The sequence below is a fragment of the Lissotriton helveticus genome, chromosome 1_1, assembly GCF_964261635.1.
Source record: "Lissotriton helveticus chromosome 1_1, aLisHel1.1, whole genome shotgun sequence".
Lineage (NCBI taxonomy): Eukaryota > Metazoa > Chordata > Amphibia > Caudata > Salamandridae > Lissotriton > Lissotriton helveticus.
Genome location: NC_136057.1, coordinates 282020689 through 282034425, shown reverse-complemented (window position 1 = coordinate 282034425; position 13737 = coordinate 282020689). Strand labels below are relative to the sequence as shown.

The window sequence follows — 13737 nt, the reverse complement described above, 5'->3', positions numbered from 1 at the left end:
TGTTTGTGCCTTCCAGCCCGCCCCTCCACCCAGCTCCCGCCTCCCAGCTGACCCTCCCTCCCACAGGATACGTAAAGACGATCCCATACCCCACAGCGTCATGACCGTCCTGACTCCGTCAGAAGCGGTCGCTCCCCTCGCTCCCTGCCTCCAGCAGCTGGTATTGTAGCGCTCTCTCTGCATTGATTGTCTTGTGCTAATATTATATTAGTAATTGCGCTCGGACTGCATTGTTTGTCTCGTGCTAATATTGTATTGGTGATTGCGCTCACACTGCATTGAGTGTCTTGTGCTGATATTGTGTTGGTGATTACGCTTGCACTGCTTTGATTGTCTTGTAATAATATTGTATTGGTGATTGCGCTCGCACTGCATTGAGTGTCTTGTGCTGATATTGTGTTGGTGATTACGCTTGCACTGCATTTGATTGTCCTGTGCTAATATTACCGCATTGACTAATTTAGCGTTACGCTATTTTTTGCACAGCCCACATCGTGCCAATCAAAGTGTGCTGCATACTGTAGCGCTTGTGCTTATCTGTGCCTGATTGTGCCTGTGCCTCTGCCCACCCCAATCTCGTCCTGTTTAGTTTCGTTTTGCTGCCATCTTGTTTGTTTGTGCCTTCCAGCCCGCCCCTCCACCCAGCTCCCGCCTCCCAGCTGACCCTCCCTCGCCCCCGCCCCCCCTATCCACTTATGTCAGAGGTATTTGCGCGCAGCGTTCCCGCGCAGCGGTCGCGCCCCATGCGCGCCGAAGGTGCGCCAAAGGTAAGCCCGTCTATGCCCGTCCGCGCCTGGACCGCGCTCAACGCCAGACCCCCTGGTCCCCGCATAACCCTCTCCACCCGTATAACATATGATGCTGCTACCCTCTTTGCCCTTAACCCCGGACGCACAACACAATGCTAAAAAGCTGCCCCAGGACACACCCATGGACCCTTCACCTGCCACTCCTGCAAATAAGCCTGCATCAGGACCCACACCAAGCCCACTAAATCCAAACACAGTTCCGACTCGAACCACCTGAAGTGCATCCTGCTGAACACCCGCTCGGTCAACAGACATGCCACCGAACTCTGGGACCTAATCGACACTGCATCGCCGGACGTCGCCTTCCTTACAGAAACATGGATGAACACCTCATCAGCGCCAGACATCGCCATAGCCATCCCGGACGGCTACAAGATCATCCGAAAGGACCGCATCAACCAAACAGGAGGAGGCATTGCCATCGTCCATAAGAACACCATCCGCATCACGACCAGTTCCGATGATAACCTCGCGACCGCCGAACACCTTCACTTCCAGATCCACACCTACCCCAGGACCACACTTAGAGGCACCCTCATCTGCAGACCACCAGGATCCCGCACGCAATTCAACGAAGACATCACTGATTTCATCAGCCCACATGCCCTCACCTCCGAGAACTACATTTTACTGGGGGACCTCAACTTCCACCTGGAAAATAAAAACGACAGCAACACCACCACCCTTCTGGACAACCTGGCCAATCTCGAACTCAAACAACTTGTTGACACCCCCACCCACCTCGCCGGCCACACGCTCGACCCTATCTTCACCTCCAGCAAACACATCTCCTTCGATCACACCACAGCTCTCCATTGGACGGACCACAGCTGCGTTCACTTCAGCTACAATAAGACCTCGACCCACAACCCCCCACAACCTATTCCTCGAAGAAACTGGAACAAAATCACCACCGACCAACTCTTCACATCGCTTAACCAAAACCCTCCCACTATATCATCGGACCCAAACCAAGCTGCCACAAAACTCTCACAATGGATCACCCACTGCGCTGACGAATTAGCACCCTTGAAAAACCACCCGATCAAACAAAGTAGTAAAAAGGCCCCCTGGTTCAACGATAACCTTAAGAAATCCAAGAAGTTATGCCGTACTCTCGAGAAAACCTGGAGAAAAAACCCAACCACTGACAACCTGACCACCTTCAAGGAAGCCAACCGCAAACACCACCAATTGATCCGATCCACCAAGAAATCAGCATTTAAGGATCGACTCGACAACAACGCCCACAACAGCAAGGAACTATTCAACATCGTCAAAGATTTTACCACCCCACCGCCGGTACAAACGACATCACTCCCTCCCAAGACCTCTGCGATTCCTTATCCTCTTTCTTCCACAACAAAATCGCCGATATACATAACAGCTTTGAAAACCAGTCCGAAGAACAATCCACTCCACCCACCCCCGAACCAAAACAACACACTCACAACCTTTGCGACTGGAACCCAATCACCACTGAAGACACCATCCACCTGATGAACTCCATCCATTCAGGATCGCCAACCGACCCATGTCCCTACCACATTTTCAACAAAGCAGACTCCATCATCGCACCCCATCTCCGCGATATCATCAACTGCTCCTTCAACTCCGCTACCTTCCCAGAAAGCTGGAAACATGCCGAACTCAATGCCCTTCTGAAGAAACCCACAGCAGACCCCTCTGAACTTAAGAACTACCGCCCCATCTCACTCCTCCCATTCCCTGCCAAAGTCATTGAGAAAGCCGTCAATAAGAAGCTCGCCGCCTTCCTTGAATCCAACAATTCCCTCGATTCCTCACAATTCGGCTTCCGAGCCAAACACAGCACCGAAACCGCCCTCATCGCAGCTACAGACGACATCCGAACGCTACTGGACAACGGAGAAACAGTTGCCCTCATCCTACTTGACCTCTCTGCCGCCTTCGACACAGTTTGCCATAGCACCCTCATACAACGCCTCAGCGACGTCGGAATTCAAGGAAAGGCTCTGGAATGGATCATCTCGTTCCTCGCCGGAAGAACCCAAAGAGTCCGCCTCCCCCCATTCAAATCAGAGGCCACCGAAGTCATCTGCGGCGTACCACAAGGATCATCACTCAGTCCCACCCTCTTCAACGTTTACATGAGTCCCCTCGCATCCATCGCGCGACAACACAACCTCAACATCATCTCCTACGCAGACGACACCCAGCTGATCCTCTCCCTCACAAAAGACCCAAACATCGCCAAAACCAATCTACACGAAGGAATGAAACAAGTAGCCGATTGGATAAAGAACAGCCGTTTTAAACTAAACTCGGACAAAACGGAAGTCCTCATCTTAGGATCATCCCCCTCTGCATGGGACGACTCATGGTGGCCCCCGGCCCTGGGTACAGCACCCATACCTACAGATCACGCACGTAACCTAGGCTTCATCCTAGACTCCTCCCTTTCAATGACCAGACAAGTCAACGCCGTCTCATCTTCATGCTTCAACATCCTTCGCATGCTCAAAAAAATCTTCCATTGGATACCCACCGAAACAAGAAAGACAGTCACCCATGCACTGGTCACTAGCCGACTGGATTACGGAAATACCCTTTACGCCGGAACCACGGCCAAACTACAGAAAAAACTCCAACGCATCCAAAACGCCTCAGCCAGACTCATCTTGGACATCCCCCGTCAAGCTCACATTTCTGATCACCTGAAAGACCTCCACTGGCTCCCCGTCAACAAGAGAATAACGTTCCGTCTCCTCACCCACGCACACAAAGCCCTCTATGACCTAGGACCCGCATGCCTCAACACACGACTGTCCTTCTACACATCCACCCGCCATCTACGATCCTCCAATCAAGCCCTCGCTGCAATTCCGCGCATCCACAAATCCACCATGGGAGGAAGATCCTTCTCCTACTTAGCAGCCAAAACCTGGAATTCCCTCCCCACTCACCTCCGCCTTACACAGAACCACCTCTCCTACAGAAAGCAGCTAAAAACCTGGCTATTCGACAAGTAATGCACACACCCTCCCACAAGCGCCTTGAGACCCTCTGGGTGAGTAGTGCGCTATATAAATCCTTGAACTTGAACTCGCATCTGTGCCTTAAAAGTGGCGCATTGCTGGAGTTGCGTCGCAAGTGCGACACAGCTCCAGCAAGGCTCTAGGGTGCCCTATCCTTCCAATGCTGCATCAATCCTTACGCCTGCTTCAAGCAGGCGCAGGGTTTTGATGCAGCATTGGCCTAAAAGTGACTGAGTGAAATCTTGTAGATTTCACTCAGCCACTTTTAGGAGGCGTTCCTGCGCAGGAATGCCCCCCCCTGCGCAGGAACGCCTCCTTATGGCTCAGGGCTTTACAACGTGACGCATCTCCAGATGCGTCACGTTGTTAATACCCCGCACCATGGGGCATCTTTTGCGCCGCCGCTGCGTCACAAAAGTGACGCAACGGCGGCACAAAAGAGGCGCAAAGGGCTTGTAAATCTGCCCCTAAGTTATGAGTGCACAGCTCATCTCCCAGTGCAGTGCATTTCTTACACCTACTGTCCAAAGAAGGCAAAGAAAAGCGCACATAGCTACAGCTCAGACAGCTGATTGAGGGAGGCATGGTTCAACGCTTCCGTGCATGCAGGGTCTACCACAATTTACTTTCTGTTTGGTATCAGGTTTTCTTTTTCTGAACTCAGCTGTGTCTGAGCGATATAAGAAAAGTTGCACAACCATTAGAGCATACCATGATCCGATAGAAATGTGCAGATTTATCGGCTTTAATGCACAATTGGGCACTGTGTAGAAAAGAGAAATGCACACAGCCTCGAGAAGCAGCTGTCATGCTGAAAGATGAAGTGTAGCGGCCATTAAGCAGGCGCTGTGCTGTTAATGGAAAACGATGCCGCTCTAGTTGGCTGCCATGCCAGTCACCAGAACCATGTGCTGCATAGTAGAGACTGTGCCACGCTGGAGCAAGAACGATATACGACAACAGAGCTTGAAGTGAGTGAAAAAATTAGCGTTCATGCAAAGTGTTCCAAATCCAAGATAAAAGTTGTTCCGAAAACATTTGCTAAAATGGGAGCTGGGGAGGGATAGCAGTAATTGATCCATGCTCTCGGGGACGGCTAAACGCAGCAAGAGGCTTGCTGCATGCATACCATGCACAAATGGAGAGAAGGAATATAGGAGTGATGTTGAAGCCAGTAAATGGGAAGCCTTTAGGCCGGCTGAAGCCCATAAAGTATATACAACATGTCTCTTCGAGCCAGCACATGCGCTGTCTAGAGCTGAGTCCTAAAAAGTGTCCCTAATGGAAGACATGTAGCTCAAATGCTGCCTCTCGAGACATCTGCTCTGATCAAAGAATTAAACCTGTACAAAGAAGTTTATTGATATTGCTTACGTCCTAGCTAAGAGGGAAAAGCCATGTCTTGTAAGGCATTGACTCCATCTTTATAGATCTGTGGCTGAAGGATCTACAGAGAAGGACAACTGCTGAAAATGATACACTTGCTACACTGGAAAGACAAAGAAACTACAGAATGGATTGTAATATAACATCTTGCTAACTTTAACCAACAAGAATGATTAAAGTCTACCATAAGTACATGGAATAAATCCAAGGCCATGGCTGTAATCAAAGTGTACAAAATGGGAAAGTGCTACATATATTTCCCCCACCCCAGACTTTCTGGAACACTGCATGCTGTAGAAGATGTGGCCTTTAATTCTCATGTTGCTACATATCATCGCACATTTCCATATAACCAATGTATAACACTAATAAATGCAGATAAAAGGTACATTTAGGACATCCTGATTTGTTTATGCAGACGCCCCCCAAAATGCTCTCTTGGCAGGTGGAGGTCCTACATACCAACCCTCAATATGCATACACATCATCACTAGATCAAGTTTAATACATTTTTTCATTTGTTTATTGTTTTCAGTTGTACTCTAAATGATGGTATTAAAATCTGCACAATTTTAGGAGCACCAACTCGATATGGAACATTGTAGAGTCATCAGCCATGAAACTAATAAAGAGTGACTTAAAAATGTTTCATACTTACACCATAGTAATGTGATTTTAGTAGAACATTTAAAATCTCCTGGAGGAGCATGGAATTGACCACTGTTTAATTTTCTTTTTAGTCAGCCTCACAACAGGTATGAGGACCGCATGTGGGATTTCACCTGCAAGACCGCCTACAGTGGACCAGTATCATGTCACTGGAGCTCCTATATTAATGAATATGATGAGCCGTTCACCTACAGCTGCCCGTGGGGATTCATCAGTGGCTTTCATAGCATTTATCACAAGTATTATGAGGACAGGAGGTAATATCACCCGAAAATTAGAAAGCAATTGTTGATACACAACTCAGTTATGACAACAAATCTTGTGTCAAACCATTGTGACAAGGGTACTTCTAACAATCACATGCTCCGTGAAACAATCTGTTCCACTGACCATTACCATTCCAAACCAATCATAAAAGTAAACTACTGGCAAATGTTACTCACTATTCACGCACACCATTACCAATCAAAAACCATTGCCATCAACCTAATGCTGAAGACAAACACTAACCACAGCCACGCTATACTTGCCTCTTTTTTTTCCCGGCGTTTCCACAACAAACCTGGTTATTCTCATGAATCCACTTCCAGATAAAACACAATTATCCTCTGTGCAATGACAAAGCAACACACAAAACTACCCTTTACCATTGACCACTTGCTGCCCAGGCTCATCCATTCACTCCCTCCAGGTGCCATGAACACTCATGCAGTGAGCCCATTCTAACCCCAGACCACCATTCTAGCAGATGGGTTCATAATGCAGTAATTGAAAACACAAATAAATATGACGATCATCGTTTGGTCTTGCATCTCTACGTGATCCATCTCATGTTTCCTTATTGGTGTGTTAATGCATAAGAAGGTTGTTAAATAATGCACATATTTCAGGATCAAATAAAGCAGAACCACTACCACATGAAATATTACCATTTCCACAAATGAGAAGGATTGGATGGCAAACTTAGCCGTTCTGACAAATCAGCTAATACAAACAAACTGAACTTTCACACAATGCAGCTGGTCATAAAACATAAACTGTCCCACACAGCACTAACACAACAGAAGCATCCTTTACACCTGTTTCTAGATAAAAGTTGCACCAACTACTACATGCCAAACACTCACTAGTACACCAAAAGCAATCTGGTTCCACGACTTCACTTCTGCACCAAACCAACCACCAAATAACCAAGCAAACTATTTTTAATCTATTATCACAGAAACCTACTTCCATAGACCAACCAACCATTTATACTAGCCTGTTTCCAAAACGGTGCTAACTTTACCAACGGAATAACTACAGTAGCAACACTGACAATGAAAACAAGTCCATGGAAACTTAGGTTCTTTTTTGTTTAAATCCGTAATCAATTCATTTTGCAAAGCTAAACTATTCACATGAAATAGTCACATGTAACTGATCCACTGATATATCACACTGATCTATACTCATAGCAAACTGCTACAAGTAAGAAATATCCATCAGGTGCACTTTCTATGCCGAAAGTAACCATTCTCAAAGCTACTACCCAATGTTTCAGAACCGCCACAGACCACATATTTCCACGGACATGTGTGTACAACCTTATTGCAAAGCATCCTAAACAACTGAAACAACTGTACCCAAATACTATAAAAATGCACCTTGGTAAAAGGAAATATCTACACTTACTGTGGCATTTCCAATTACGCAAATCAAAGTTTTAAAATCCCACTTTCTTACCAAGTTTAAATATTTCCCACAAAGGTCACTTATATGCTATAATAAGCAAGTCTGGGTTACCAATTCAATATAAGATTGATATGTACAAAAAAAATGGATAAAAATAATGTGTACAGCAATACATATATGGTTATGCTTTACATATGTGTATTTGTCAAAATATGCAGATAACATATGTGTAAATGAGTCTCTGTGTATGGGATTATGCTTATATGCTAAATATATTTTGGATTATGTATACATGATTATAGAATAGGTACCTGTATATAATATATTTAGATATTGAAAACGCACAGCTCTATAGTCACATAACACAACAAAATATTTATTGCTGGTTATGTAGATGAGATTGTCTTCATACTTTCTATAAACATAAAATAATATGTTTAGATATTAAAAAATCTAGGTTCAGATTTTACCTTCAGATTTAGAAACTTTTCTGAAGCTTTTTTTCTGCTGGGATCCCTCTATGCTCTTCACCAGTCCGGATTCAGTGAGGGTTTGGTGGCTTGCTTTCCAGGGAGCTCCCGGTTAAACTCTGGTAATCGGACCTACGGAGATATATAGTGGTACTAACCAGCAGGCCAGGCCAGCTCGCACTTGAAGGTGGGCGGCTTGGCTCTTGCGGTTGAGTCGGTCCCCTGATGGAGCTTTTTTCCAAAGGTGCTCCAAACATCTCCAAACTTCTGGAACTTCTTTCTGAAGTTCCTCTTGAGGGTCCAACGTGTCAAAAGACACAATACAAGGTTCTGGAATCTTTACGATGGTCCTAGAAGGTTGGGACAACATTTACCACAATGCACCTGGACAAAACCCTTACAAATCCACTGGAGGCACAGGCAGGGAATTCTTCATGGTGATTTTATTTTAATTTTATTTTAAAGGTTTTATATTGCGCTGGCTAGACCCTGAGGTATCGGAGTGCTATACATGAGTATCAGACCATAGTTGCAGGTTATATCGTTACATAGGTTACACAGTTATTAGAGCTTGGCAAACATAGTTACATGTAAGTTCGAGACAAACAAAAAGGACATATACGTAAGGGAAAAAGCAGGCAAGGGGAGGGATTCAGGGTAGGTGGGTAGGAGAAGGGGAAGTAGACAGAGAATGGAGAAGGAAAAGAGGAGGGGAGGGTGAGAGACATGGGAAGGAAAGAGGAGGGGGAGGGTGACGGGAACACAAACCGGTAGACAAGTCAAAGCTGCGTCCAAAGTCCAGTAAGCTGTGATCCCAGGGGAAGTGGTATCATTTCCCGATCTCTGTTGCGAGAGGTTCCCTATATGCAGTGATCTCTCTCAGAAGGGTTTCTGAGACTACAAGGCCTACATACTGGATCCTTCCCCAAAAAGGGGAGAGGGAGTTCTTTGGCAATGGGTGCCATACCATACCTCTACTTTGAGTGGCTCCCTTGGTGCTGTAGACTCTCTCAGCGGGTTCGCTGAGACTCCAGAGTATAAATATTGGATCTTTCTCCAACAAGGGGAGACGGAGTGCTTGGTCAAATGCCACAAAAGGACAGGAGGCTAGATGGTGTAGCAGGCAAGGGGAGAGATTCAGGTGAGAGGGGATAGGAGCAAAGGAAGTAGACAAAGAAATAAAGAGTACTAAATGGGAACAGACAGCATCAGTTAGGGGGACAGAATGTTTCCTCTCTGTGGCCATGAGTTTGCCCCATCTCTAAGGTAAAAACCAAGCACAGGCTATTCCAGAAACTTTGCCATACATGACATGAATCCAGATGAGATCTGTTAACCTGTAGCTCTGAGGGAGTGAACTCTTTATTACTCTTGAAGCAAGGTACATCCAAAGGGCTGTGGTTCCAGATAATGCAGCAGATACAGTCAGTCAGAATAATGGGCCTGATGTTGCAAATCAAGTTTTCAGCTTTGCAAGCCTCCTTATTTTTATCCAATTTTGAACCCTCACTCTGGCATTCCTGTGTAGCAGAGCTCGCTCCGAGATATAGCCTCTCCCTGGGTGAGCCACTTATCACTTCATCAAAGCAGCCTGGCTAATCCTCTTGACCATATATAAACAAAAGGGAGGACGAGAATGGACTATGTTTAAAGGGGTCCAGTGTACTTGTCCAGAGAGCAAGAAGCAAAGTTGTACACAGTTCCCCTAGGGGTAGACAGGTAATAAGGTCTCTCTCCCTGGTTGTTGAGAGTAAGCAAGGGGGTGTTATATGCTAGAAGGTCAGCAAGTTCCTTGACGGAACTAAGGAAGCCTCACACAACTGATGAGCTGGATGACATGTCTCATTCAGCCTACTTGGGATGTTGTTTAAATCATCGGCTTCCTGCTCCTACGTCAGGCCGGCGCTGCAATGCCTGACGGGTAACAACAAGTGTCACTCTTTTACGGAGATCTTTTGTTCCTTGCCGTGATATGTAGAAATGTGTGAGGCTAGAAAAAGTGAGGTAGTGAGCAAAAAGTGAGTTATTTAAAAAAAGTTGGATAGTCCACGAGGTAATCTTTATTCATGTGGCTAACCACTTTGTTAAAAAGTGCAGAGAGGGGTATTGAGGACCAAAGTAACCATTAGTGTGGCCTCATTTCAACCCTCCAACTTGGTCAACATGTTTCATGCCCAAAGGGGCAATTCTTCAGGACCGAAAAGTGCTCATATACTCGTTGGGTGCCCAAAAAATGAGCTACAGGATGTTAGTAATACAACCTGATAGGTCTAGGTATATAGCGGGCGAGGAGTCCTGCATCACCGTCAGACCTAGGGATCAAGTAGACATAACAATAACATCATTATCGTTATTGATTCCAACGCTTACAAATTGTGCGTCGTCTTTATCACAAAAGTCAATAGCGCACCCATTTATACGTGATCTGCTAAGTGCCAAAGGAATATTGGTGTATAACATAGTGAAGGGAGAGAGACCATTATTACATGCATCATGACATGACCCAGAAGGCAATTGGGACATGTGTGAGTACTACTCATTAAATGGTGGTATGTTGCTTACTAACACTAAAGCCACCAAAATAGGAGGTTTAACCATTATAATCGGACAGCCACTAAGCCACAAGGTAGATGTCAGGGACTCTTAGGGATGATTGCTATTAGGTTCATGGGACTTACCAAGGCGAGCCCACTGGCAGTCTGCGCGGCTAGTTCCTGTGGGGACTGCGCTAAGGACCTAACCCTGTAAGGGGAATTGACAAGGGAAGGAAGCACAACAAGACAGGGTCAACACGTGGAGTTGTAACCAGAACGTTATTGATGTAAGACAACGGACCACGTGTGGCTCCACCCTGCCAGGCTGTCCCGCAAGTGTGTGGAAGACACTCAATAGGATGCCCGAGCCCGCTAGAGAGCACCGGGAGTGCACAGGTGGTCGGGGGTAGGACCATCGGTGTAAGGGGTCACAGGAGCGGTGGGTCTAGTGCCAGCTCCCAGCAATTGACAGCCCGGCAGAGCGGGGCGCCCCGCGTGGGCCCCTGCATGCATGCCGTTACCTGGGACCGGCGGCGAGCAGTAGCTCGATACAGAAGGGCTTACCTTAGCGGCCAGGAGACTGCGCCGGTACAACCTACCCCCACACAAACGGCGTGTCAATGCATGCGGAAAAGCCGGTGGGGTCCTGGGGCACGGCCGCCATTAAGAACAGGGCGTGCGGGTCCTGTGGAGGCGTGACTACCATGACGTAATTGCTTTGGCAGCCAATCAGGGGCCACTCGATTGTGTGGAAGGGAAGTGTAGATAGCTGTACAGGTCATAGGAAATTAGAACTACAACCGCGGTAATGGGCGTGCCCAGAGAATGGAACGGTGTAACGTAACTCGCAAGACTCAGCGAGGTAATGTGAAACAAATACCTATTGGTGAAATGTCCCTCAAGGCAAAGAAATATAATTATAATTATTAAATGGAGGAAAACGAAGGGGACCTCAATAAGTAAAATGATCCCCGGAGGTGGTGTGAGATCTTACAGATGCTATTTCCGGGAGGGTCCCGAGACGTGAGGGAGATGCAGTCTTATCAGGTGGCAACCCAGACGTTGGTGGGGTAACCAGGGGGTGTGTAACGCTAAGTACAGGCCCTATCAAGGGGCGTCTGAAGCAAAGGAGAGGCAAAGAGAAGGGTATCAAGAGCTCGTCCAATGTATCATGTGGAGCAGTTCCTCCCTGGCAGGACCCACAAGTAGCTAGGCAAACTATTACTCTCTTAGGAATTTGGTGGCCATGATTGAATAAGTGGCAGGGCCATACGGGACAGAATAACCTGGAGGTTGACTCAGTGGTGGAGATGCCACTGTGCCCTTGGGACTGATGTAGCCTAAGAGTGAAAATGGCGCTTTGCCCGTGGGGCTGGTGTGACACTGTTATACTCATTATCTAAGGGAAGGATGACCAGTCTGTTATGCAGTAGGGCGCATGCAGATTTTGGGTAGTCAATTGACGGAGTCATCTTGCTAGTTGATTCCAAGGGATCGAATCATTCAACCCACAGGTGTCTAATTGTAGACGGTGCACCCACCTCTGTTCTAGTCTATGTAGTGCATGTTGGTGGATGGAAGGGTGACATTCCAAGACTATCCATTTAATGTTGTCTGCTCTGTGGCCCGCTTCTTTGCAATGTTCGTAAAGCCTAGTGTGTGTCTTAGTACAGCGAATGTTGCTGTTATGTTCAATTATACGTGTTTTCACAGTTCGCCTAGTCATGCCTATATACTTAAGCCCACAGGGACATATGAGCATGTATATACATCTGCTACTATTACAATTGGTGTGTTTGTTCATGTGCCAGGTGAACGATGTTGAAAGCTTGATCTCTTTGCTTTGTAGAGATTGGGGACAAACGATGCAGCTGCCACATCTAAAATGCCCGACCACAGGTGGTAAGTCCCAAAGTGTGTTCTCGTGGTGGATGCTCGACTTCTTGGGTCGAGTATGGGTCAGGGTGTCCTTAAGGTTCGCAGTTCTTTTGAAGGCAAAGCGTGGCCGTGGAATATCCAGCCCAGCAGAGTTCAGAGTGCCCCAGTGGGAGTTGATTATCTTCTTGATGAAGGTGGAATTCTTGGTGTACGTTGTAACGCACGTTATGACATCATCTATAGGCCTGGTATTCGTCTCCAAAAGGGCTTCTCTGTTGTTGTTACGTGCCCTTTTAACTGATTGTTTCAAAAGTCTAGTCGGGTAGCCCTTATCTTGGAGTTTATGTTGGAGGGTAGACGCTTCACGTTCAAAGTCAGTCACTGACGTGCAATTTCTGCGGATTCTGAGAAATTGACCAAAGGGTAGGTTATCCCTCAAGGCTCGAGTGTGGTGGCTCTGATAAGGGAGGAGACTGTTCCTGTCGGTCTCTTTCCTGTAGAGAGTGGTGGTAATCTCTGAGGGATCCAACCTGATGGTAAGGTCGAGAAAGGGGAGAGAAAGGGCGGAAATGGTACCCGTGAATTTAAGGTGCGGGTTCTGCAAATTAATCCAAGAGCAAAATGACTCACAGCTCGTCTGATCCCCCTTCCATAGGATCAAAATGTCGTCGATGTAGCGACGCCAAAGGGATAGATTTTCGAGGAATGGATTGGTTGCGGCAGGGTAGATGAAATGTTCCTCGAAGGCAGCCATGTGTATGCAGGCCAGGCTCGGCGCGAAGGTAGAACCCATGGATGTGCCACGGATCTGATGGTATAATTGCGATTCATACCTGAAGAAATTTTCTGTCAGGGCTATACTCGCAAGAGCCATGATGAAAGAGATGGGGGTGGAGGATGTCCATTCCTCGGATCTCAAAGCAGTCTCCACTGCTTCTAGGGTGGCTTGCTGGGGGATGTTCGTGTAGAGGGCTTCTACGTCCAATGTCAGTATCAAATCGACATTCTCCCTCCCATCCATATCTTCAATTAGACGTAGGACATCTCTGGTATCCTGGAGGAAGGAAGGGATTTTCTTCACTAGTGGCTGAAGGAAGACGTCGCAAAATTGAGACAAGGGTTCCAGGAGGGATCCTATGCCCGAGACAATGGGCCTTCCCAGTACAGGTGTGACCCCCTTGTGGATATTGGGCAGTGTATAAAAATAAGGCGTGACTGGTTCGGTGGTGATGAGGAAATCTGCTTCCTTTTTAGACAGCCATTCATTAGTTTCTCCCTCTATCACGAGACTCATGATCGT

At 46.9% G+C, this 13737-nt stretch overlaps 1 protein-coding gene across 2 annotated transcripts in view; it reads left to right on the top strand.

The window, feature by feature from the left end:
* Positions 1-13737, top strand: part of LOC144769395 (hemagglutinin/amebocyte aggregation factor-like) — a 212309-nt gene that overhangs the window by 148254 nt on the left and 50318 nt on the right. For both annotated transcript variants that reach the window (XR_013598693.1, XM_078653454.1), the window contains exon 3: positions 5953-6138. Coding sequence is in view for 1 of the 2 variants with exons in the window: in XM_078653454.1 (XP_078509580.1) it covers positions 5953-6138 (186 nt within the window). In the remaining variant the exon portion in view is untranslated. The remainder of the gene's footprint in view (positions 1-5952; positions 6139-13737) is intronic.